Source organism: Trachemys scripta, chromosome 9 (assembly GCF_013100865.1).
Source record: "Trachemys scripta elegans isolate TJP31775 chromosome 9, CAS_Tse_1.0, whole genome shotgun sequence".
Classification (NCBI taxonomy): domain Eukaryota; kingdom Metazoa; phylum Chordata; order Testudines; family Emydidae; genus Trachemys; species Trachemys scripta.
The window spans coordinates 69,793,528-69,816,897 of NC_048306.1; the positions used below are offsets into that span (position 1 = coordinate 69,793,528).

Here is a 23,370-nt window from a genome sequence, read left to right on the forward strand (position 1 = left end):
GAGGCGGAGAAGAGGCAGGGGGTGGTAGGAGCTGGGCGTATCCCTCCAGCCCCCTGCCGTGAGCTGCTCAGGGCAGGGGGCTGGGAGCACCCCCTGATCGCAGCCCCCCCAGCCCTCTGCCTTGACCCCTGCACCCCCTTGCACCCCAGCCCCCTGCATCCCCCCCACAACCCCATCCCTGATTCCTGCACCCTCCACACATACCCGCCCCCCATGCCCTGACTCCTGCACCCCCTCACATGCCCCCAGCCCTCTGCACTGACCCCTGCACCCTCCACACGTCCCCAGCCTCCCCACATTCCCCTGCCCTGACTCCTGCACTGCCTACACCCCCTGCCCTGACTCCTGCAGTCTCCACACATACCCAGCCCCCCCCACCCCATGCCCTGACTCTTGCACCCCCCACATCCCCACCCCCCACCCTGAGCACCAGGTTGGCAGCGGGCCAAGTGGGGTCGGCAGCTGGGGCAAGAGGCCGGCAACCAGAACCCCAGACTGGCAGCGGGTTGAGCAGGGCCGGCAGCTGGGACCCTGGCTGGCAGGAGCCAGCGAACGGAACCCCAGACCGGCAGTGGGCTGAGCCGCTCGGCCCGCTGCTGGTCTGGAGTGCCAGCCCCGCTCAGCCCACCACCGGTCTGGGATCCCAGCCCCCGGCCCCGCTCAGCCTGCTGCCAACCTGGGGTTCTGGCTACCGGCCCCTTGCCAGCCGGGGTTCCGGCCGCAGGCCCCGCTCAGCCTGCTGCCAGCCTAGGTGAATGGAACCCCAGGCCGGCAGCGGGCTGAGCAGGCTGGCGGCTTAAGTTCAGCATTTTAATTTAATTTTAAGTGAAGCTTCTTAAACATTTTGAAAACCTTGTTTACTTTACATACAACAGTAGTTTAGTTATATTATATATAGACCTATAGAGGGAGACCTTCTAAAAAATGTTAAAATGTATTAGCGGCACGTGAAACCTTAAATTAAAGTGAATCAATGAAAACTCGTCACACCACTTCTGAAAGGTTGCCGACCCCTGGTGTATATAATGGGCCAGATTATGGTCTCAATTACACTGGCACAAATCCAGAGTAATTTCAATATCTGTGGAATTGGCTGGTATCACTGAGCTCAGAAAGCTGGCCCAGTGTCTTAACACTTCATGAGAAGTGACTTCTTGAGAATTCTCTGAATAGCCTGTTGAATGGGATTTCCAAAGAGCAAACATCATGTACATTATTAACAGAAACAGTGCACGTAACAAGGTGCTGGGTTCCATCATGATTCTGAGATTCTGTATGAAAAATGTAAGGACTTCCCACCATTACAGAGGAGTTGGACAAGGGTGACAGTACACATCTACTGCACAGTGAGGAAGAAAGAATAGTCATGAAGAACACTCTGGTGATGTTAAAGGAAAGCCTGTTTATGTGGTTGACATTTCCAAAATTTCAGTAAATCTGGAACAGTAAATTCAACAGGACCCAATTCAAACCCCATTGAAATCAATGGCAAAGCTCTTACTGACTACAGTGGGCTTTGAAGCAGTAATTCTGTGTGATAATACGCCCCTTGCAATGCTGGTAAGTGGTAAGTGGAAAATGGGGTGATCAGCTAAGTGCAGGTTATAAAATTTGAGGAAGATGCAAACTCAGTGGGATTCAAATGAGTGTGCAACAGAACCAATTTTTTATTCAAAGTAGCAATTCATGGTAAAGCCAAATAAAGTTGTATTATAAACAGTAGGGCTTTGCAATTTGTATTAGCCCAAGTGTTATTGGTGGTAATACATTGTGCTATTTCTAAAGGCTTTTCTGTTGTTTTGAGGTAGTTGAGAATGCCGAAAGCAGTGCTGATGAAGAGACACGAGCAACATAAATTTGGGGTTCAAAGTTTCCCCTTTCATAACTGGAGCTTTAATTTATTTACTTCTCATCCAAAATAAAAGTACAAAATCTTTATCTGGAGTCACAGAACTGTGTTCTTTAAAGGTCATCACCCCATTAGCATAAACATCCATCAGACCAAATGAGATTTACTGCTGCTTTACCAGATTTTTCCTCTGGTACTTCCATGTACAAGGCCTTGTCGGTCTTTCTTCAAAATTTCAGATGTGTTTAGCATAAGATTGTTCTTCCTTTGAGCCTGAATATCCTCTACAACCCATCATGGTGGTGTCTATCTCTCTTTCTCTTTGCAAAAACTAAAACTCTTTGAACAGTCTGCTAAATTAATGTTGTCATACTCATGCTATCATCAGGTAAAGTAACGTTTGAAACGCACCCACCAGGAGTTCCAGGAAACCCCGGATGTGTGGGACCTCCAGGACTTCCAGGAGACAGTGGAGTGAAAGGTCAGCAATCATGTGTGTGTGTTTATAAATATGTTCCTAGAATTAATTTACTATTGATTCAGATGGAGAAACAAGATACAGAAATTTCATTTAACCTTTCTATCGAACAACAAACTGTTCCATGTTCAGGAAAGCTGCTGTAACTTACAGAAAACAGCAACTGAGCTGAAAAATCAGATTCAGTCAAGATTCAATACAGAGCTGAATGTGATCATTCTACTGTTTGTCAGACTAAATAATTGGATCCGATTCTGCTGTGCCTCATTTTCATGTGAGTGTAACTCCACTGAGTGCAGTAGGGTTTCTACAATACACCCACACGTATGAGATCAGGATTGGGCCGTGTTATGATTGACATGAACTGATTCTTTCTTTTCAGCTAAAAAACGAGATATGTAGATGGATTAAAAATTATTATGCTGATTCTGGCTACTCCTTGGGAATTACCAATCAGAAATTAATTAATGAATTAATTTGTGTTAGCAGGACTTCTCCGTGTCTTTTTTGTCTGTGTGTGGAAACAGCAAGAGGGCCAAGTTCCCCCTTGCACTGCCAAGATATTGGAGTCAGATAACTGCTCCAGTGGGACAAAGGGTAATTTCACTCAGGACAGTCTGGGGAAGGGAGAGTCACACACTCCCACAATCCTCACCTCTTCCTGCCCACAATGCCATGTGAGAGAGGAGGCTGGAAATGAGGTCCCCACGCCTGGGCCACTCTGTGTCCCCCTGCAGATTGCACCACAGGGACTACTGCAGCTCTGTATTGTCCAACATGCTCAAGATGACAACTTCTAGGGTCAGCCAGCCTATTGTGGAGCCACCATGCATAGGAGTTAAAGGCCTGGGCATGCTTTCCTCCTGCTTTACAGGATTTGGCTTATGAGTGTTTCTCAGCAGAATACTAAAATAGAGAACAAAAACCAGGCTATTGAAACTGAGTGATCCTGTCTTTTAATCGATAATGCTGTAGGCTCTGGTGCCAAGAGATAAACCAGGCTGTGTTTAAAAGGATCTGTAAATCATTGATTATTGATGATTAATGATTAAAATGAAGCTGTATTCCCAGTGTTTTCACACCTCTTTAACCCAGGAGATACGTTAGGTAGTTGAGCGGGCCTGATGCAAGCTATTCATTGAACACAAAAGTAATTTGCCACTATAACAATTAATGAAGGTATAATTTTGTTCCAGGTGAAGAAGCAAGTCCTTGTAATCAATGCAGTTATATACCAGGAGGACCTGGACTTCCTGGTGCTCCTGGGCAAGATGGTCAAGAAGGAGTTACTGGTAAAATATCTTGGCTTTACTAAATTGTTATTGGGAAATGCCAATGTTTCTTCATGCACCATCTTTAGCTGCACAAATCCAACAGCATTGACTCAATTACAGTGAGATGCTTCTTTTAATCAATACTCAAAACTGTCTGAAACTGGAGGTTTGGGGCCAGGGACTGGATATCCAGGATGGAGGGCTTTGATTTTGTGGCCCACTAGTCCACTTTCTATGGGAAGAGGGGGCTGTACAGTTTAGATAGCCTCCATCTCCATAGCAGGGGAACCAATCTCCTTGGGGACAGGTTGGCTAAGGTAGTCAGGAGGGGTTACACTGAGAGCAAAAGGAGAAGGTAAAAAAAGAGGAAGGATATGAGCACTCAGCAGAAAACTGAGATGTTGACTACAAAATTAATCAAGAAACCAGAGAACATGAAAACAAGACTTCTTCAATTGCCTATACTGTACACTAATGCCAGCAGCCTGGTAACAAACAAGAGGAATTTGAATTGTTCATTTATGAGCATACATTTGATTTAGGTGGTATCACTGAAACCTGGTGGGATGATTCGCACGATTGGAGTGTTAACATCAATGGTTATAACCTATTTAGGAAGGATTGCGTGGGGAAAAGGGGAAGGGGAGTGGCACTCTGTCATTACCTGTTTCCGAGTCACTCTTATCACAGAAGAAAATGAACTTTCAAGCTTATGGATCAATGTCCTAACACAGGGGTTCTCAACCTTTTTATTTCTTAGTCCCCTCTCCCCCCCCCACCCGCTGTAAAAACTCCACGGCGCACCTGTGCCACAACAACTGGTTTTCTGCATATAAAAGCCAGGGCCAGCGTTAGGGGATAGTAAGCAGGGCAGTTGCCTGGGGCCTCATGCCACAGGGGCAGGGCCGGCTCTGGCTTTTTTGCCGCCTCAGGCAAAAAAACCACACGCCGCCCCCCCCCCCCCCCCCCGAGAGCGCCAGGGGGAGGGTGGAGAGCCTGGCCGGGGCTCCGCTCTCCCCGGCGGCCAGAGCGCCGGGGGGAGGGCGGCGAGCCCACCGCGGCTCCACTGTCCCCGGCAGCCAGAGCACCGGTGGGAGGGTGGAGTGCCGGCCGTGGCTCCGCTCTCCCCTGGCGGCCAGAGCACCGCAGGGTGTGGGGTCCCATGCGGAGCAGATAAAGCACACGACCAATGTGGTTGCAAGCTGAATCCGAATCCTGTTTATTGCAAGCTTTCTTTTATAGTTTTTCTCAACATTACATAACACAATTAGGCTATAATAACACATCTACGGATTGGACAAGAAGGAGAATCATGTGTTTATCACATGTATAGCCCCACACCGATTGGTTCAACCGTTCCTTACATAAGGCCATGATTTGTTTACATCATCTTATATAATACTAGACCACCAGGGGGTCTTACATAAGGCCATGATCATCTTATATAATCCTAGAACACCAGGGGGCCTTACATAAGGCCATGTTTGTCTTATATAATCCTAGACCACCAGGGGGTCTTACATAAGGCCATGATTTGTTTACCTGGCAAGTGTCCCATGGTGACCCTTACCTCCTCATGGAACTTTTCATTAGGTTGGTGTAGGGATGATACATCCCCACAGCAGGGAGGGCGGCGAGCCCGGCCGGGGCTCCGCTCTCCCCGGTGGCCAGAGCGCCGGGGAGAGGGCGGAGTGCTGGCCGGGGCTCTGCTCTCCCCGGTGGTCAGAGCGCCGGTGGGAGGGTAGAGTGCTGGCCGGGGCTCCGCTCTCCCCAGCAGCCAGAGCGCCGGTGGGAGGGTGGAGTGCCAGCCGCAGCTCCACTCTCCCCTGGCGGCCAGAGTGCCGGGGGGAGGTCGGCGAGCCCAGTCGCGGTCCTGCTCTCCGGCCAGAGCGCCGCACCGCCCCCCTCCAGGTGCCGCCCCCAGCACATGCTTAGTGGGCTGGTGCCTGGAGCCGGCCCTGCACAGGGGCCTCCACAAAGCTACGTTGCTCAGGCTTTTGCTTCAGCCCCAGATGGCAGGGCTCAGGGCCATAGGCTTCAGCCCCATGCAGTGGTGCTTTGGCTTTCTGCCCTGGCCCCAGCGAGTCTAACACTGGCCGTGCTTGGACCCTCTGAAACCTGCTTGCAACTCCCCCCCGGCCCCTGGTTGAGAACCACTGTTCTGAGAGATAAAGCACAAGATGGGTTATTGGTGTCTGCTACAGACCAACAAATCACACTAGGGAACAAGATGACTGCGTCCTTACACACCCATCTATAATGTTTATGGGGGGAAACTGTGTGATAATGGGGGACTTCCATTTGAGTGACATATGCTGGAGGTCTTATGCTGCTAGTACTAAAACATCCTTTGAATTTCTAAACATTATAGATAACAATTTCCTAATAAAGCGATGCAGCCAACACATGGGGAGTTCCTTATTAGACCTTGTCTTAATAGATAAAGCTGAACTGATCACACAACTAAAAGTTAATGGTAGCTTATGTATTACTCCTGGGGGAATTCTGTGTCAAAATCATACCTTCTGCAGATTTCTTGGCTCCCCTGTAAAAAAAAAAAAAAAAAAAAAAAAGGGGGGGGGGGGGCGGGGGACCTGAGCTCCTGTCTGGGAGCAGGGTCAGGACAGGCTTGCGAAGAGCCAGCCCAATTCCCCGGCAGCACAGTGAGCAGGGTGGAAGCTAGCCCCTGACTCCTCCCCTTCTGCTCCCCTCTCTCCCTCCCTCGCAGTCACAGTTCCCCTAGCACTTGGGCAGCGTGGCTGCAGCTCCGGCCGGGCGGCACAGCTATAGCGCCACCAGACCTGGTGCTTCAGGGATTGGGGGGCGGGGGGAGTTCCGGGGGGTGGGGGCGGGGAGCAGGGCGAGTTGCAGGGGGGCAGTCAAGGGGCCTGAGCCCTGCTGCCGGGGATAGGGCCAGAGCAAGCCATGGCCTCCCTCTATCCCCAGCATGCTTGGCTCCTGTCCCCAGCAGCCAAGCCCAGACAGGGAGCGAGCTCTGCCTGACTGCCAGGGAGAGCAGCCAAATGAGCAGGGGAAATGCACAAGGAAAGGATGGAGCCGCCCTTTCCCCCACCCCACAGGTAACGTGGGGTGTAGAGAGCAGGGAGGATTAGATAGGGGGTGGGGGGACCCAAGGGGGAGGTCAGGGGGTGGGGAGCAGGGGAGATTGGATAGGGGACGGGGGTCCCGGGGGATAGTCGGGGCAGAGAGATGGGATGTTTTGAAGGATTTGGGAGTCCCGGGGGGCAGTCAAGGGTGGGGTTGGATGGGGGTGGGGGTTCCAGGGGGCTGGATAGGGGGCGGGGGCCAGGCCACACCTCACTGTTTGGGGAGACATAGCCTCCCCCAGCCTTCCCTACCCGCAGGGCCAGCTCTAGGTTTTTTGCCGCCCCAAGCAAAAAAAATTTTGGCTGCCCCCGGTCCCAGCCCTGGGCTCCTCGCCGGAGCCCCCTGCTGCCCCAGCCCTGGGCTCTTCCCTGCCCCGCACCCTCCTTCCGCTGCAGCCCTGGGTCACTGGTAACTCACTCCCATGGCAGGTCATTCAGGAGGAATTTTAGATGTGCACAGAACACAGACAGGATTGGTTCCCATATGGTTACAGAACTGTAGTAAAGTGGAACAATTTTCAGCTTGTGTGATAGGAGGATATCTGGATGCATATAAGACTGTCCTACATAAATGAAGAAAAGTTGAGGTGCCTTTATTATTCTTTTGTTCCTCTCTTTCTTTCTATGGGGAATTTGCCAATGCAATATCACTGTCTTCCTTTTAAACAAACAAACAAACAAAAAAGGCAATGGCTGTTGAAAATACCAGTTCCAGTCCTAATAACCACTGGGAAGCATTTCTTGCTCAATTTTATCCTACTTTTTCTACAGCAAGTTACAGTGGATCAGTATATTTGATTTGGGAAAAATGAAGTAACAGCTGCCCAAACTGAGCTTGAGCACTCCTGAATTTTGAGGTGTTCAAGTCTGGAAGGCAGGTGCTGGGGGGTGGGGGGAGAGGGCTGTGGCTCTGCGGGGGAGCACGGCAGCATATATGCAGCAGTGTGTCTGGTGCTGAGTGGAGCCAGACACGCTGGTCTGAGTGGCACAGTAAGGGGGCAGGAGGGTTGGATGGGGCGGAGATTCAGGGGGGGCAGTCAGGGGGAGGGAGAAGAGGGGGTTAGATGGGTCAGGGGTTGGGGGGCAGTCAGGGGACAGGCAGCGGTTGGATAGGCATGGGAGTCCCGGGGGTTTGTCAGGAGACAGGTAGGGGTGGGGTCCTGGGGGGAAGCTGGGGGGGGGGGGCTCTCAGGAGGGGCCAGTTGGGGACAAGGAGAATGGAGGCTTAGATAGGGGGTGGGATCCTGGGGGGCAGTTAGGGGCAGGGGGTGATCAGGGGACAAGGAGCAGGAGGGGTTGGATGGGTTGGGGTTTCTGTGGGGGGCAGTTGGAGGGAGTAGATGGGGACAGGGTGGGGCTACCCTCCCTCCCCATATAGTGTCCTATTTTTTGAATGTTAATATATGGTATCCCTACTCACAGTTCAGCTCTCCATTCACTGCAGCATGAGGTCTCAGCTACCTCACTGCCTCCCCCTCTTTCCTGTTGTTAGTGGCCAAGGGAATGCTGGGAAATGTGGTTCTTTCCCTGCTCCAGGGCTGGCTCTATAGGCAGGGAGCTAACCAAGGAACTACAGCTCCCAGGGCCCCCTGTTGGTTCTCAGCTCTCATGCTGGATCCCTGCCACCCCTGCAAATGGGCTGCCCCAAGCACCTGCTTGCTTTGCTGGTGCCTCGAGCCGACCCTGCCTACCTGGCCCTCCATACAATTTCTGTACCCGATGTGGCCCTAGGGCCAAAAAGTTTGCCCACCCGCTGCTTTACTAGATGCCCCAAAAGCCATAATTGAGGAAGAAGGCTCTGCTGGTTAAAAAACAAACCTGATTTAAAGGTAAAATTAAGGCAGCTGTAAATAAATTTACCAAGTGTCATGGTGGATTCTCTATGACTGACAATTTTTAAATCAAGATTGGATGTTTTTCTAAAAGACCTGCTCTAGGAATTAATTTGGAGAAGTTCTGTGGACTGTACTATACAGGAGGTCAGACTAGATGATCACAGTGGTTCCTTCTGGCTTTAGATTCTATGAATACGCTACAGATTGGAGCTGAATATGGAGCCTTTTGGTCTTATAATAACCTGCTGATTTAGGGGGGCAAACTCCAGTCCTTTTAATCTCACAGAGGGTGAACTCCCTGCCTGCCACCGTCACGCACACAATTTCTCCAGTGAAACAATTAGAAGGAAACTACCCCAGGAGGAAGAGTATTGCATCTTGAAGGAATTCAATTCCTTGAGAACACTGGGGAAGTATATGGAATTAATTCAGTATCAGGGAGTGAGAAACTCAGGGAAGTTATCAATACATGAAAATGTTTTTCTGGCAAGGAAAACATTTACCTAGGAAACCTTTAGTAGGGAGCCTGTATTGTAATTTTTCTAGGAAATTAATAATGGGGAGGAAGAAATTTCAAAATAACAAGTATACTGGAGGGATTTCTTTATACACCCACCAGCCAGCAGTTTACCAACATCTCTTCCAAGGCAGTTTGTTGATGTGTGTTGTATCCGAAAGGCAGCAATTCTCTGTATTGTATGTTAGTACCAGAGCCTGTCAAAGGAATGAAAAACTGATTTATCTTTCACCTGTCACAGGTAGACAAGGAATAAGTGGTCCCAAAGGATCTCGAGGTTCTCCAGGGGCACAAGGGCCTTCAGGTCCTCAAGTAAGATTTAAATTAAATGGATCTTTCAGTTGCAATATTGGATTTTCGTGAGATGAGAATCGTGGTGTCTAGTTGTATTGCCATATGCAGGATATACTGTTACTATTTTAGCTTGATGGTTCCAGGAAGGTGGTACTTTCAGAGTCTAGAATTAGGGCTAATTTCAGTTTTAATTAAAAAATGGGGAGGGGTGTGGAAAAAATGTGCTTTAGCTTTTTTCCTTGTAAAGATATCCTCAAAAATATGAACCAGTGTAAACCAATCACTAGGGTGGAAAATGTAACATACATTTTTCCTGAATATCACAAGGAAATGCACATCACCATGAATACTACAATGCCTGGGGTGGCCATTGAGCTTCATGAAATGCATGCTCACTGGTCCTTTGATTTTTAGAAGTTCTCCAGATCAGTGCATGTTTATAGGGGCAATGCTGCCCACATTGTCACTCATGGTACTATGTCTGTTATATGCTTCTCTCCTAGCTGGCCACCTATAGGCCATCTCCTGAAACCCATTACCAGAGGCTATAATGACTTATCTAGGTAATGTGAGAGGCAGCATAAACTATTGAATTTTAAAGGGAACTAAGAGCAAGAGCCTCCTGTGTTCAAATTTAGGCTTGACTCAGACTTCCTCTGTAATCTTAGTCAAATCTCTCTATCTTTGTGTCCTCAGCTATGAAATAAAGATGATAATGACAATGATACCTATCTCACAGTCAAAGGTGGTTGTGAAGACTAATTAGTTAATGTGTTTAAAGTGTGTGTATATGTTAAAATTCACTACATACACTCCAAACCGCATATTTATTCAGATAATTGCCCTTTATAAACCTGTTCTTAATGCTGGTGATTATCCCTAGACCCCAGTGCAAGCCATGGGGTTCCATTTCCCCTACAAAGCACTGGAAATGTTTGACTGGCCCACCCCAAAATGCTAAGGGCAGCTCTGATTCTTAGGAATTCTGGGATGCTTTGTTCCCTCGAGGCACAGTGGCTCCTCAAGCCCCAGGGAGTGTGGGAGAAGCTAGCTTTATGCTGCCCTTTGAGAGGGTGTAAAACCCTAGCTCCATTGGCTGGGGCAAGAAACAAAGATTCCCTCAAAGCATCTTTAAGGGATCTTCCTTCTGTCTGCTTCAACTTGCACCATCAGTAGTGGCTCCCTATTAATTAATTAATTAATTAATTAATATTATTTTATTATTAGGCATATTACAATACTGCCCAGGAGCCCCAGTCATAGACCAGGACTCCCTGTGCTGGACTCAGTATAACTAGTGCCCTACCAAATTCACAGCCATGAAAAACGCGTCACGGGTCATGAAATCTGGTCTCCTCTGATGACATCTAGTCTTTTGTGTGCTTTTACCCTATATCATACAGATTTCACAGGGGAGACCACCTTTCTCAAATTGGGGGCCCTGACCCAAAAGGGAGTTGCAGAGGGTCACAAGGTTATTTTAGTGGGGTAAGGTTATTGACATCCTTACTTCTGTGCTGCCTTCAGAGCTGGGTGGCTGAGAGCAGTGGCTGTTGGCCATGTGCCCAGCTCTGAAGGCAGTGCCCCGCCTGCAGCAGTACAGTTGTAAGGTTGGCAATACCATATCACGCCATCCTTACTTCTGTGCTGCTTCTGACGGCAATTCTGCCTTCATAGCTGGGCTCCCAGCCAGCAGCCACCACTCTCCAGCCACCAAGCTCTGAAGGCAGCGCAGAAGTAAGGGTAGCAGTATCACACACTTCCCCTTGCAACCCCCCCCACAACTCCGTTTTGGGTCAGGACCCCAACAATTACAACACCATGAAATTTCAGATTTAAATAGCTGAAATCATGAAACTGATGATTTTTAAAATCCTATTACCATGAAATCAACCAAAATGTACCATGAATTTGGTAGGACCCTAAGTATAACACAGAACAAATTGATCATCTCTGTCCAAAAGAGCTTACAATCATCAGTTCAACAGCCCAGGATCACAGGAGTAAAGTGTGCTTCAATCCCCAAATGTCCCCTACACTGGTGGACCCGGTAGTAGATGACATAGAGCCATCTGTGTCAGCATTAGCATGCAACAGGAAATTCCCATCTTAGCCCTGATCTACACTGGGGGGGGGCCGGTGATGGAGTCGGTCTAAGTTACGCAACTTCAGCTACGTGAATAACGTAGCTGAAGTCGACGTACTTAGATCGACTTACTGTGGTGTCTTCACCGCAGTGAATCGACTGCTGCCGCTCCCCCGTCGACTCTGCCTGCGCCTCTCGCAGCGCTGGAGTACAGGAGTCTACGGGAGAGGGCTCAGGGGTCGATTTATCGCGTCTAGATGCGATAAATTGATCTCCGCTGGATCGATAGCTGCCTGCCAATCCAGTGGGTAGTGTAGACATACCCTTAGTGGTTTAAGCCATCTTTCTGTCATCCCTTTCCACCACCAAAGCAATGCAAAGGGGAAGGAGCAGGGCCAAGGATCTGACCCCCTAACTTAAATTATCAGCCTCAGGGACAACAAGTAAATGAAAATAATAATTCTTATTTGACTAGTGAAATTAGTGAAGACAAAATTAAATTAAAATCCTGGGACCCTCTAAAGAATTGCCTAAGGAAGAAAGAAACTTAGTCATTTAGTGTTGATATAAAAAAACTACTTGACATAAATCTAACATGGAAATTCTTAACTGATGTGTCCTAGGGACTTCCAGGTTTTCCAGGAGATCAAGGACTGAAAGGGCCAAACGGTGAACCAGGATATGTGTATCCAGAAGGGCAAAAAGGAAACAGAGGAGATCCAGGGATCAGAGGAAATCCAGGGAGGAAAGGTTCAGATGGATTGCACAAAAAACATGGTTCAAAAGGCTCAAAAGGTCCTAAAGGCGAAAGGGTTGGTATACATTATTTTCAATTATTTTAGAATTAATAGAAAGCTAAGTAAATAATTATACATTTCACAGCCCTATTCATTAGAATTAAAACACTGTAACATCTGTAAAGATAGCTCTAATCCAGTGGTTCTCAACAAGGGGTCCAGGGCCCCCTGGGGGCAGCGAGCAGGTTTCAGGGGTCCGCCAAGCAGGGCAGCATTAGACTCACTTGGGCCCAAGGCAGAAAGCCAAAGTCCCACTGCATGGGTCTGACGCCTGGGGCCCTGAGCCCCACTACCCAGGGCTGAAGCCAAAGCCTGAGCAGTGTAGCTTTGCAGGGCCCCTTGGCAATTGCCCTGCTTACTATCCCCCAATGCCAGCCCTGGCTTTTATATGCAGAAAACCAATTATTGTGGCCCAGGTAGGCCATGGAGATTTTATAGCATGTTGGGTGGGCCTCAGAAAGAAAAAGGTTTAGAACCCTGCTCTAACCTAACCACAGGATATAGTCTTGATGCAGGAGTTACTGGGTAATATTCTATGGTGTGTGTTTTGCAGGAGTTCAGATGAGATAATCAAATGGTCCCCTCTGGTCTTAAAATGTATACTCATAAAAGATATCTAGGCATAGACGCTGATTATCTGTAGCTACAAGAGTTAGGGGAATCAAACTTTGTCATCACTTTTTGTTCTGCAAAAAATGTTGATATTTCAACTTTTCATCCCAATTTGGACAAAAATATTAAAATACCAGAATTTCCCATAGGACAGAAATTTTTATTTTTGTCTGATGTTTTCTGTGAGGCTTAAAATGGTGGCAAAGTGGTAAAGCTTGATTACACTTACTTATTTGCAATTTGCATGGAATTGTGTGGGCAGCTTCCATTATACATGGGCAAATTTAGTCAAATCAAAGCATTGATCAAATCATTTTTGTGGTCTATGTTACATATACATAAATTGGAACATGAAAGGTCCTATTCATTAGTTTTAGCTGCTGGAATGTCTCTAAGAATTTGGATTGGAAGAAGTAGGTTCCCTGGGAGGATCAGAAGGCAGTATCCCAGAATGGGCAAATCCCTCCTGTATTCTTGTAGTTCTATTGCATTTTCTTTTAGGATCTCACAAAGGCACAGGATTAGATAAGGATACAATAAACAGATAATTTTGTGTCTCACACTATGCAAGTCAGCAGTACTTTGCTTAAGATGATTGAGTTACTCTTTTGTTAAAATAGAGTAAGATCATAATCAGTCCAACGTATCAAAACTTGTTGCTGCTGGAACTAACACGGAAAAATAAGCAATGCACACTATGCAAATGTGTCTAATTATTAATAGGGACTGGATGGTTCGAAAGGGGACAGAGGGTTATCAGGATTGCCTGGTAACCCAGGTCTTCCTGGAGAAATGGGGCTCACTGGACCACCAGGATATGGACCACAAGGAATGACAGGTCCCAAAGGCGCTAAGGGAATGTCTGGATTGCCTGGATTGCCTGGAGCAATTGGTTTGTAACTTTATAGCTTATCACTAGCTTCCCTTTTTAAAGTGTTTGACTTTCATTTAAACACACTGATGAACTGACCTGTATGGTGGCAAGTGATGTGATTTGGAAGGATGCAAAGTAGTTTACAATAGAAAGATAGTCAAAGTTTCTGAGATAAGCTAATAGACACTAAATTCACAGGACCCTAGCAGTAAAATATTTAATAGTCATGGGTGCTAGTTGATGTCGAGAAGACACTTTGACTCTGCAGGCATAGGTTTCCCCTCCCAGAAATGAAATTATTTGATTGTATCAATCTGGTTGTTGATCCTGGGGATAAGATACATTTGGGAATCCTTGTAGTGTATAGACTCTCACATCATGAGTCCTACCCAGTCTAAATGAGTCTCTTTTGGTCTTGCATTGGCCTTTTCCACATTTATTGTCCTGGTGGACTTCAACATCCATGATAACTCTTATTCGTTGGCTTGAATCTCCAAGACAAACCTGGGAATTATTCCTGGAGGTTTCAGAATCAATGCAGCCAGAGAGACAAGTTAGATCTTTTTGGAATAGATCTGAGGATTAAGTATCTGTAAGTTGTCCTATTGCCTGCGTGCTTCCTTTGCTGTGTCCCCCTGGTGCACAATTCCATACTTTCTAATATATTTAAAGAAATGTCTCGGGGATATTTTGGTGGCAGTAAAATGCTATCTCTTTAATTGTTATGTAGCCCATTTCTATGGGCTTGTTGGAGCATCTAAGCTGTAGAAACTGTGCAACACAGTATTTTTTAACTGAACAGAATTTTCCATGAATATTGTTTTTAAAAAGCACAAGAGCACACACTATATCTCCACAAACCTCCTTAACCTTTTGTTATATATACTTTCTAAAGGTCCGAAAGGAGAACTTGGTACAGTAAATCCAATACCTGGACCACCAGGACCTCGGGGGCCAGAGGGTTTACCAGGACCCCCAGGAGCAATGGGTGAGAGCATCTTCTAGGTTAAATGCAATAAAATTAAGCACATCAGAGAGATTCTGCATGAAATTCTAACCCCCACTCTGGCTTCTTTATGCTGGGTAAAAGGGCCAAAGGAGTGTAAAAGTTCTGGGTGAGTGAATTCCCTCAGCGCTGGCACTGTAGAGACAGCCATAAGATTGCCTTCCGAGGATCCCTTTGCAAGCCCTGGTGTAGGGGGCATAGGTGGGGGGCAAGAAGAACATTCTGGGGGTATCTGGAACACGTAGTGCTGTGGAGATGCTGGGCAGTGTTGCCATTCATAAGGCAGCCTGGGGAGGCTGCTATAATTTGGATTGGTTCCCAACACTGTCTGAATTACACTGAGACTGCTCCAGCCCCCAGAGAAGGCAGTAATTGAAGACAGTAATTGAGCCACCTTTAGCCATCCCTCTTTCCCCCCGCCTCCACGCCCTGGACTGGGAGTTCTGTGCTACACCATAAAGAAGCGTAGCACAGAACCTCACCCACTGTTTCTGAGCTTGCTGGAAAGAACAGATTTGTAACAAAGCTTCTAGCTTCTTTTTGTTTTAAGTGTTTGTTATGTAACATAGTTCTATATTGTTGCTGGGGTTTTGGGTCCACTGTTACTTTTTTTATAAAATGTTATGCTTTATAGGTTACACAAAATGATTTCAAAGACTGTGGGTCCAGATTCTTGTCCATCTTAAAGCCCCTTTGCATTGCTCCCATGGCACAAAGGGACCTTAAAGCAGCCCCTAAACAGCATAGGGGAATCCTCAGCTTCCTCCCCACCCCCCCAGACACACACAATGCATGTTCATATGTGGTCAATAAGAACATGCAAGTCGAAGATTTGTATATGCACGTAGCTACACACATGCATCCCAGACCTGTGCACATAACAGAAGGCATTGCATATGCCTGACTTGCAGACTCATGCCCCTGTGATTGACGTTTAGCATTTTATCTGGAAAAAACTCACCTGGAAGAAAGTGTTAGAGTGAGGAGTAAAAATGATGTCTGAGTTCTAATAAACCAATTGACTACATGGTTATGGGGTATGATAAGGTGGCAAACACCAAATTGCTAAATGCAGAAGATCTATGGCAAAATATCTGAGAGTTTGTTTTCTTCTGGTAGGTAATGTTGGATCTAGAGGACAACACGGTGATTTGGGATTACCTGGGTCTGATGGTGCTCCAGGATTTTCAGGGACTGGATTTCCTGGAGATCCTGGTCCAAAAGGTAGAATGCTCCTTTACGATTTTTTATAATTCTTTTTTAGTTGTTTTGGACAATAAAATCATTGGAGAGACTGACAGATAGAAAAACTATTTTAACCAATACACAGTTCAGGCAAATAACTCTTGAAAAGGTCTGTATTACAGTACTCGTACGGTTGTCTACATTAAAGCATGTAAATTGCAAATATAAAGTATTTTTATCTATTTTCCAAAAGTCAGGCATCAGAACTGAAAAAAATGGAGTATGTCTGGAAAGATGTGCACAAGGATTTAGCTGGAAAATTTGCCTTACTATAACATCTTGAAAATGCATATAGAGACACACCAGACATATAATGTACTGCAAGGAAAGCTTCCTATAAGGAGAGGGAGACTAAAACACTTGCCACACAGATCTAATTTCTCTGTGCAGCGCTTAGATACTCTGCAGAAAAGGACCTGGGGATTATAGTGGACGAGCAGCTGGATATGAGTCAGCAGTGTGCCCTTGTTGCCAAGAAGGCCAAGGGCATATTGGGCTGTATTAGTAGGAGCATTGCCAGCAGATCGAGGGAAGTGATTATTCCCTTCTATTCGGCACTGGTGAGGCCACACCTGGAGTATTGCATCCAGTTTTGGTCCCCCCACTACAGAAGGGATGTGGACAAATTGGAGAGAATCCAGCGGAGGGCAACGAAAATGATTAGGGGGCTGGGGCACATGACTTACGAAGAGAGGCTGAGGGAAGTGGGGTTATTTAGTCTGCAGAAGAGACGAGTGAAGGGGGATTTGATAGCAGCCTTCAACTACCTGAAGGGGGGTTCCAAAGAGGATGGAGCTAGACTGCTCTCAGGGGTGGTAAATGACAGAACAAGAAGCAATGGTTTCAAGTTGCAGTGGGGGAGGTCTAGGTTGGATTTTAGGAAACACTATTTCACTAGGAGCGTGGTGAAGCACTGGAATGGATTACCTAGGGAGGTGGTGGAATCTCCATCCTTAGGGGTTTTTGAGGCCCTGGCTGAGATGATTTAGTTGGTGTTGGTCCTACTTTGAAGAGGGGATTGGACTAGATGACCTCCTGAGGTCTCTTCCAACCCTAATATTCTATGATTCTATGATGGTTAATACTATTGTATCACTGAGGTACTTATATATTACAGTGATAAGGCCTTTGTAAGTTTTAGTTTATAAGGTAAACTAAATGCTTTAGTTATAAGGTATATAGTTGTGTTCATGACATACCAGCTCTCTTGGTAAAGGGAATAGAAGGTGTTTTGAGTACCATGAATTTAGTCCTTCTCCACGCAAATGTAAGCCCCACTTCTAAAATGCCTCCAGATACCATTCCAGAAATATTAGACGCCGTTGGCTCTTTGTGTTCCCCCCTCATAGTTAAAGAAAACCCATCCAGAGCATTGATACTGAAATCATAAGTGTGCCACTTTCTGTAGCGAGTGACCAAGAAATTGACCATAGTAATGCCCCATTTAAAATTAGATGAGAGCAAACAGAAATTGAGCAAAATAACCTAGTCCTTTTCTACCTGGCATCAAATCAACTTGTAAAGGCAACTCAAAGAGAGCTAATTAAATGAGCCATAAAACTAGGCAGTGCGACAATCAATGTTTGAATGAATACCAAGGTGAACAGTATCAGAGGGATAGCCGTGTTAGTCTGAATCTGTAAAAAGCAACAGAGGGTCCTGTGGCACCTTTGAGACTAACAGAAGTATTGGGAGCATAAGCTTTCGTGGGTAAGAACCTCACTTCTTCAGATGCAAGTAATGGAAATCTCTAGAGGCAGGTATATATCAATGTGGAGATAACGAGGTTAGTTCAATCAGGGAGGGTGAGGTGCTCTGCTAGCAGTTGAGGTGTGAACACCAAGGGAGGAGAAACTGTTTCTGTAGTTGGAAGGTGAACAGGTTATAGTGGGTGCTAATTCAACCCTGGAGTCAGAATGCTGCCAGCAATTCACATAACTTACGCTAGTAGTTACAAAAGTCAGAGCCTTATGAACAAGAAAGTAAAAATCTCTGTGTGCTTATTCCGCAAAATAGATGGATAAGCAGGGTGTTTTCATCTGCCATTTGGTTTGCTTTGCAGGGGATAAAGGTCTTCGAGGGTCTAAAGGATTACCAGGTTTGCCAGGAAAGGCAGGAGAACCAGGCTCGCCTGGACAGCCTGGATACCCAGGAGAAAAGGTTTGATTTAGAAACACAACCCAAGCTTAATCAGGGCTGCTTGTCAGCAAGGATGTTTCCAAACAAATTAAGCAAATGAGAGATCTAAGGAGCACAGGATTTGGTTTCTAATTGTGAAAACTATCTACAAGGCCACAATTCCTGAAAGTATCACTGTTCAGGAACAGCAATTAAACATATGCTTACATCCCACTCAAGTAAATGGGACTTAAGCACATGCTTAATGTCAATCATATGCTTAAGTGCTCTCCTGAATCAGGACATTTAAAAAAAAAACAAGGTCAGAGGCCACAGGTGTAATCAAAAATGCAGATAAATGAGAGCTCAGCTACTAACGCCATTTTTGAGGTTAGGGCTTTGCTGTTTGCTGTGTCATCAAGCCCCAAAAGTGGTTTTGTTTTTAATAAAATAAAACACATTTGTTTGCATCAGACTGGCATTCTGTCTTTTCTGCTTGGTCCTATTTTGCTATCTACTCTGATTATTTGTTTGGTTGCTTAAAGTCACCTAAACTGAATGTAAAAGATTAAAAAGGTAACACACACAGCCCATAAAATGTCCAGGTATGGAACTAGTCAGCAAGATTCCACCTGCCCCAGTAACGTAGGACTTACTTCGGTTTATGGCAGCCTTCGGAAAGGCCTTTGTGGTCTAAATACACAATCAGTAATTGCATATAAACTAAGTTCCTCTGGATGTGATTTAGCTCTCTGGGGCAGGGACTGCCATTTTCTTTTGTGTTTGTACAGCATCTAGCATAGTGGGGTCCTGGGTTATGACTAGGGCTTGTAGGCTCTGAGGTGGTGGTGGTAATAATAATAATAATAATTAATAAATTGTTGAATTTACCTGCTTATTTGAAAGCCAGTCCAAAGCAGTTCAGTCAGCTTGTCAAAAAGAGCAGGTCAGACTTTCCTGTCAGGAATTTTTCTTTCATAGAATTTTCCTTTTGAAGAAAACAGCCTCACCTAACATATGTCAGGGTATTTCTGAGGCATGGTATCTGAGTGCTGACCCATGTACTGAACCTTGTTCTCATTCTCTGTTAGTGGCAAGGCTAGTACCAAATCAGATTGCTTGATTTGCTGGCCAATTATTTAAATATATATTTAGCCAAAAGTATGAATGCTGGGTAATGTGAAGTTAAGTGTAGAACTTGAATGAGAGATACTTGAGTTGTCTGAAGTACAGGTGCAGCAGGATATCTGAGAGCTGCAGAGGCAGAGAGCGGGACGGGACTACCTTCTATTGTTTAACAATGATTCTTCCAGCTGTGTGGGGAAGCCCTGCTCATGTAGAATAATAATACTAAACCAAGAGCAAGAGGTGTAAAGGGGTGTTTGGTGGGGAGGGGAGAAATGTATTTTCAGTGCTTTGACATAAATGTGAAAGATCCCCTGGGAGTGGAGATAATAATTTGACAGAAGACATGAACTACTGACAGGACAGAGAGAGTCATATTTTCAGATTTACAAAATGTAATCTACAGTCTGCATTTATGTTTTTCCTCTGTTTCAGGGAGACCCTGGATTAATTATTCCTGGCCAACAGGGTGGATTAGGTTCCCCAGGACAAGGCGGCTTTCCAGGGGTAAAAGGTGACAGAGGAATTCCAGGTCTACCAGGATTCCCAGGACATAATGGTGCTGATGGGCCAAGAGGTATTGTCATTAACAAAAAACAGCCAAGGAACTCTTTACCTTACACCCATTTTGTTAAGCGAGGCTCTAAGAAAAGGGGGGGAAAGGACAAGTTTATTGTCCACCTACAAAAATTCAAGTAGTAATTAATTTAATGTTTTCTCTCTCTTAGGAGAACCTGGCTGTCCCGGAGCTCCCGGAGAAAAGGGACTTCCAGGGAAGCTTGGTGATTGTCTTATTGGTCCACCAGGTCTCCCAGGTGCACATGGTTTAACAGGTCAACAAGGTAGGAATACACAGAATACCTGCCAGATCTGCCTGATATATAGTTGACTGAGTGGGGTTTGGTTTTATTTTTACCCTACAGTTGCCTAAATGATGATGAAAAGGTCTTATGGATATTTGATGTAATATTATGCAGAGAATATTAGACCAGTTAAAGGCCACAATTCTGCAATATGATCTCCATAGGCAGACCTTAACAACAGCATGGAGTCTGATTGGACTTCATGTAGGGGATCACATTTCAGTGCTGGGTCCTAACACATTAGTGACATACGGCTATATGCTCCCTGCTGCTTACACAACACAGAGAAGAGCAGACTGGCTCAGATTACATAGGAGATCAGAGGGGGTGTCATGCAGAGGGGAAAGGAATGTCACATGGTCCCCCTTCCCAGCACATGTGATGGAGCTCAACTTTGTATGGCAGAAGGGGATATGCCTAGGGTGAGGAGTCACAGAGCCTGTGCAAACATGTGCTTATTGAAGTTAATTGGGAATTACAGTGCTTTAAGCAATCAAATTTGCTGCTGCTGGTCCAAATCCCTTTCCATAGTTCTCTGCGCCATGGAGAAAGCTTTGTGGATGGCTGACCCTAGAAGTAAAATGAGGCAATATCATTGTCCAGAGTGGGAGCTGGGGCACAGAAGTGGCAGAGAAGAAGGGTCCTGCTAGGGGGAAACCAGATCCATGGGTTTGTCATCTGTGGCTCCTAGCATCTGCATTTATTGCAGAATACCTCCCTTCCTGAAGGAGACAGTGTGGCAAAGTAGCAATGCAGATGTGTCTTCCTCTTCTGTATCTTTTAAAGGTGACCTCAAAAGATTTTTAATATATAGATTTTTAGGGCTGTCAAACAATTAAAAAAATAATCCCAATTAATTGTGAGATTTTAAAAAGTAGTTCAGATTAATCACAGTTTTAATCCCACTATTAAACAATAAGAGAATACCAATTTAAATTATATATATTTGATGTTTTCCAACATTTTCAAATATATTGATTTTAATTACAACACAGAATACAAAGTGTACAGTACTCACTTTATATTATTATTTTTATTATAAATATTTGCACTGTAAAAAATCTACAAGTTGAAGCATGAAGGAGCATATGAATGTTTAGCACATCTAGCATGCAAATATCTTGCAACACCAGCTACAACAGTGCCATGCAAACGCCTGTTCTCATTTTCCAGTAACATTGTAAATTAAAAGTGAGTAGCATTATCTCCTGTAAATGTTAACAAACTTGTTTGTCTTAGTGATTAGTTGAACAAAAGAAATAGGACTGCGTGGACTTGTAGGCTGTAAAGTTTTACATTATTTTGGTTTTGAGTTCAGTTATGTGGGGAAAAAATCTACATTTGTGAGTTGCATTTCCACGATAAAGATATTGTACTACAGTACTTGTGTGAGGTGAATTGAAAAATACTATTTCTTTTGTTTCTTTTTTTACAGTGCAAATATTTGTAATCAAAAATAATAATATAAAGTGAGCACTCTACACTTTATATTCTGGGTTGTAATTGAAATCAATATATTTGAAAATGTAGAAAAACATCCACAAATATTTATAATAAATTTAACTTGGTATTCTACTATTGTTTAACAGTGCGAATCAAACAGCAGCAACAAGGGCCGGGTTCAGTATCTAGGGGTTCCTTTTCAACAATACAACACAAAACCGGCTCGAGCCCCCAGCCAGTGACCTGGGACAATTACACACCACTCCTTGGGCACCTCTAAGAGGCAATGCTTCCCCTCTCGCAAGCACAGAGTCCGAATGATGCGAAAACTTTTAATAAAAGGAGGGAATTAACTCCGCATTAATTTGGGGAAACACCACAACTAGGGTTCATAAACACAAACCATGAACAAAAGACCCACCCCCAAGTAAGTTGGGCAGTGTCCTTTTCCACTCGCTCGTTGCCCCAACAGCCAATTGCCATGCCTTTGCAGGGCTCTGCTCTGGCCCTCTCCACCAGCTTCTCTGCTGGCCACTTGCCATGCTTCTGGGCCAGCCGCCCTGCTGGCCACCTGCCACACCTCTCCGCCAACTGCCCTGCTAGCCGAGTTTCACAGGCATGACTACAGGACCCAGTCTGGTGTGGTTTTCTTCACAGGAGATTACATATATTTACTGTATGCCATGTATTTGTTTTCTTAGGAGAAAGAGGTGTACTAGGATCAAAAGGAGACCCCAGTATTCCAGGCTTGGGTGTCCCAGGATTCCCTGGACAATTTGGGCTGCCTGGATTGCCAGGTCACCAAGGAGACACAGGATCACCTGGTCTCAAGGGTCAGCCTGGCAGACCAGGAATACCAGGTGCACCAGGTAAGGATTTTCCAGATACATATTTATACCACCCTTTGTTATAACTTGGCTATCATTTCTTTCAGATAGAAACAGAAGAATGGTTCCTCCCAGTACAGACAGAGCTTCTCTGACAGCTATGCTTCTGGATGGTGTTCTGATTTATACAGAAAACAAATGAGTGTGTTCTGCCCAGGCTGATCAGCAGTCCTTGGTACAAAATGTCTGGAGGCTCCAATACAGTGCTTCTTGGCCAAGAGGATGTTCCAGGATCCTCCTGCTCACTATGTTCCTCCATCTTCCCAGGAAGTAATCCAAAACTTCCCGTGCAGTCTGTAAATTCAGTATGCTGCTAATTATTGAAATATAGATGCTGCCAAATCTAACTTTCTGCTGGCCCATCCCCCTGTACAAGAAACAGTTTTCGTTTTACAGAAATTCTCCCTATCTGTTTAGCTTTTTACCTAGTATATGTCCTTCCTTCTGACTTCTGCTGTGGTAGAGGCCCTCTTTGCCTTATAAAACTTATTCCTGTAAATGCCATCTTCCTTATTTTATCTTAATTTCAGTACAGTGAAAGGAAATCCATTATTCATCTGTTTACTTTAATGTGTTCAAATACTGAATCTGATGCATGGATTTATAAATACATAACTGAGATTAGAATCTGTCTCCCTCCAAGGGTTAACCAGAGCTTCCCATGTTTCTTGGAATGGGCATTCCCATAGTTGTTAAAGAATATGTTCTTAATGGTTTTAAGATTTGTGAGGAGAAAGGAAGAAGTCAATTGTGCACTGCTTCTTATTTACAGCCAAAGACTAAATTCTTCATTTTTTCAATGCCCAGTATATTATGCATATCTTTTGTAAAATACAACCCATAAAATTAATTATAGAAATATAGTGTGTCTGTAGATAATCTCATTAAATATAGTCTGTTAAAAGCCAAGGGTCAGATGCTGCAATCCTTACTCACATGAGTAACATTTGGGGATATTGT

General features: G+C 45.3%; 1 protein-coding gene across 3 annotated transcripts in view; it reads left to right on the forward strand.

The window, feature by feature from the left end:
- Positions 1 to 23,370, forward strand: part of LOC117882409 (collagen alpha-3(IV) chain-like) — a 134,151-nt gene that overhangs the window by 80,462 nt on the left and 30,319 nt on the right. For all 3 annotated transcript variants that reach the window (XR_004647004.1, XM_034780567.1, XM_034780568.1), the window contains exons 22-32: positions 2,238 to 2,330; positions 3,524 to 3,619; positions 9,302 to 9,372; positions 12,064 to 12,252; positions 13,573 to 13,741; positions 14,619 to 14,711; positions 15,849 to 15,953; positions 18,037 to 18,134; positions 19,653 to 19,794; positions 19,946 to 20,059; positions 22,225 to 22,392. Coding sequence is in view for 2 of the 3 variants with exons in the window: in XM_034780567.1 (XP_034636458.1) it covers positions 2,238 to 2,330; positions 3,524 to 3,619; positions 9,302 to 9,372; positions 12,064 to 12,252; positions 13,573 to 13,741; positions 14,619 to 14,711; positions 15,849 to 15,953; positions 18,037 to 18,134; positions 19,653 to 19,794; positions 19,946 to 20,059; positions 22,225 to 22,392 (1,338 nt within the window). In the remaining variant the exon portion in view is untranslated. The remainder of the gene's footprint in view (positions 1 to 2,237; positions 2,331 to 3,523; positions 3,620 to 9,301; positions 9,373 to 12,063; positions 12,253 to 13,572; positions 13,742 to 14,618; positions 14,712 to 15,848; positions 15,954 to 18,036; positions 18,135 to 19,652; positions 19,795 to 19,945; positions 20,060 to 22,224; positions 22,393 to 23,370) is intronic.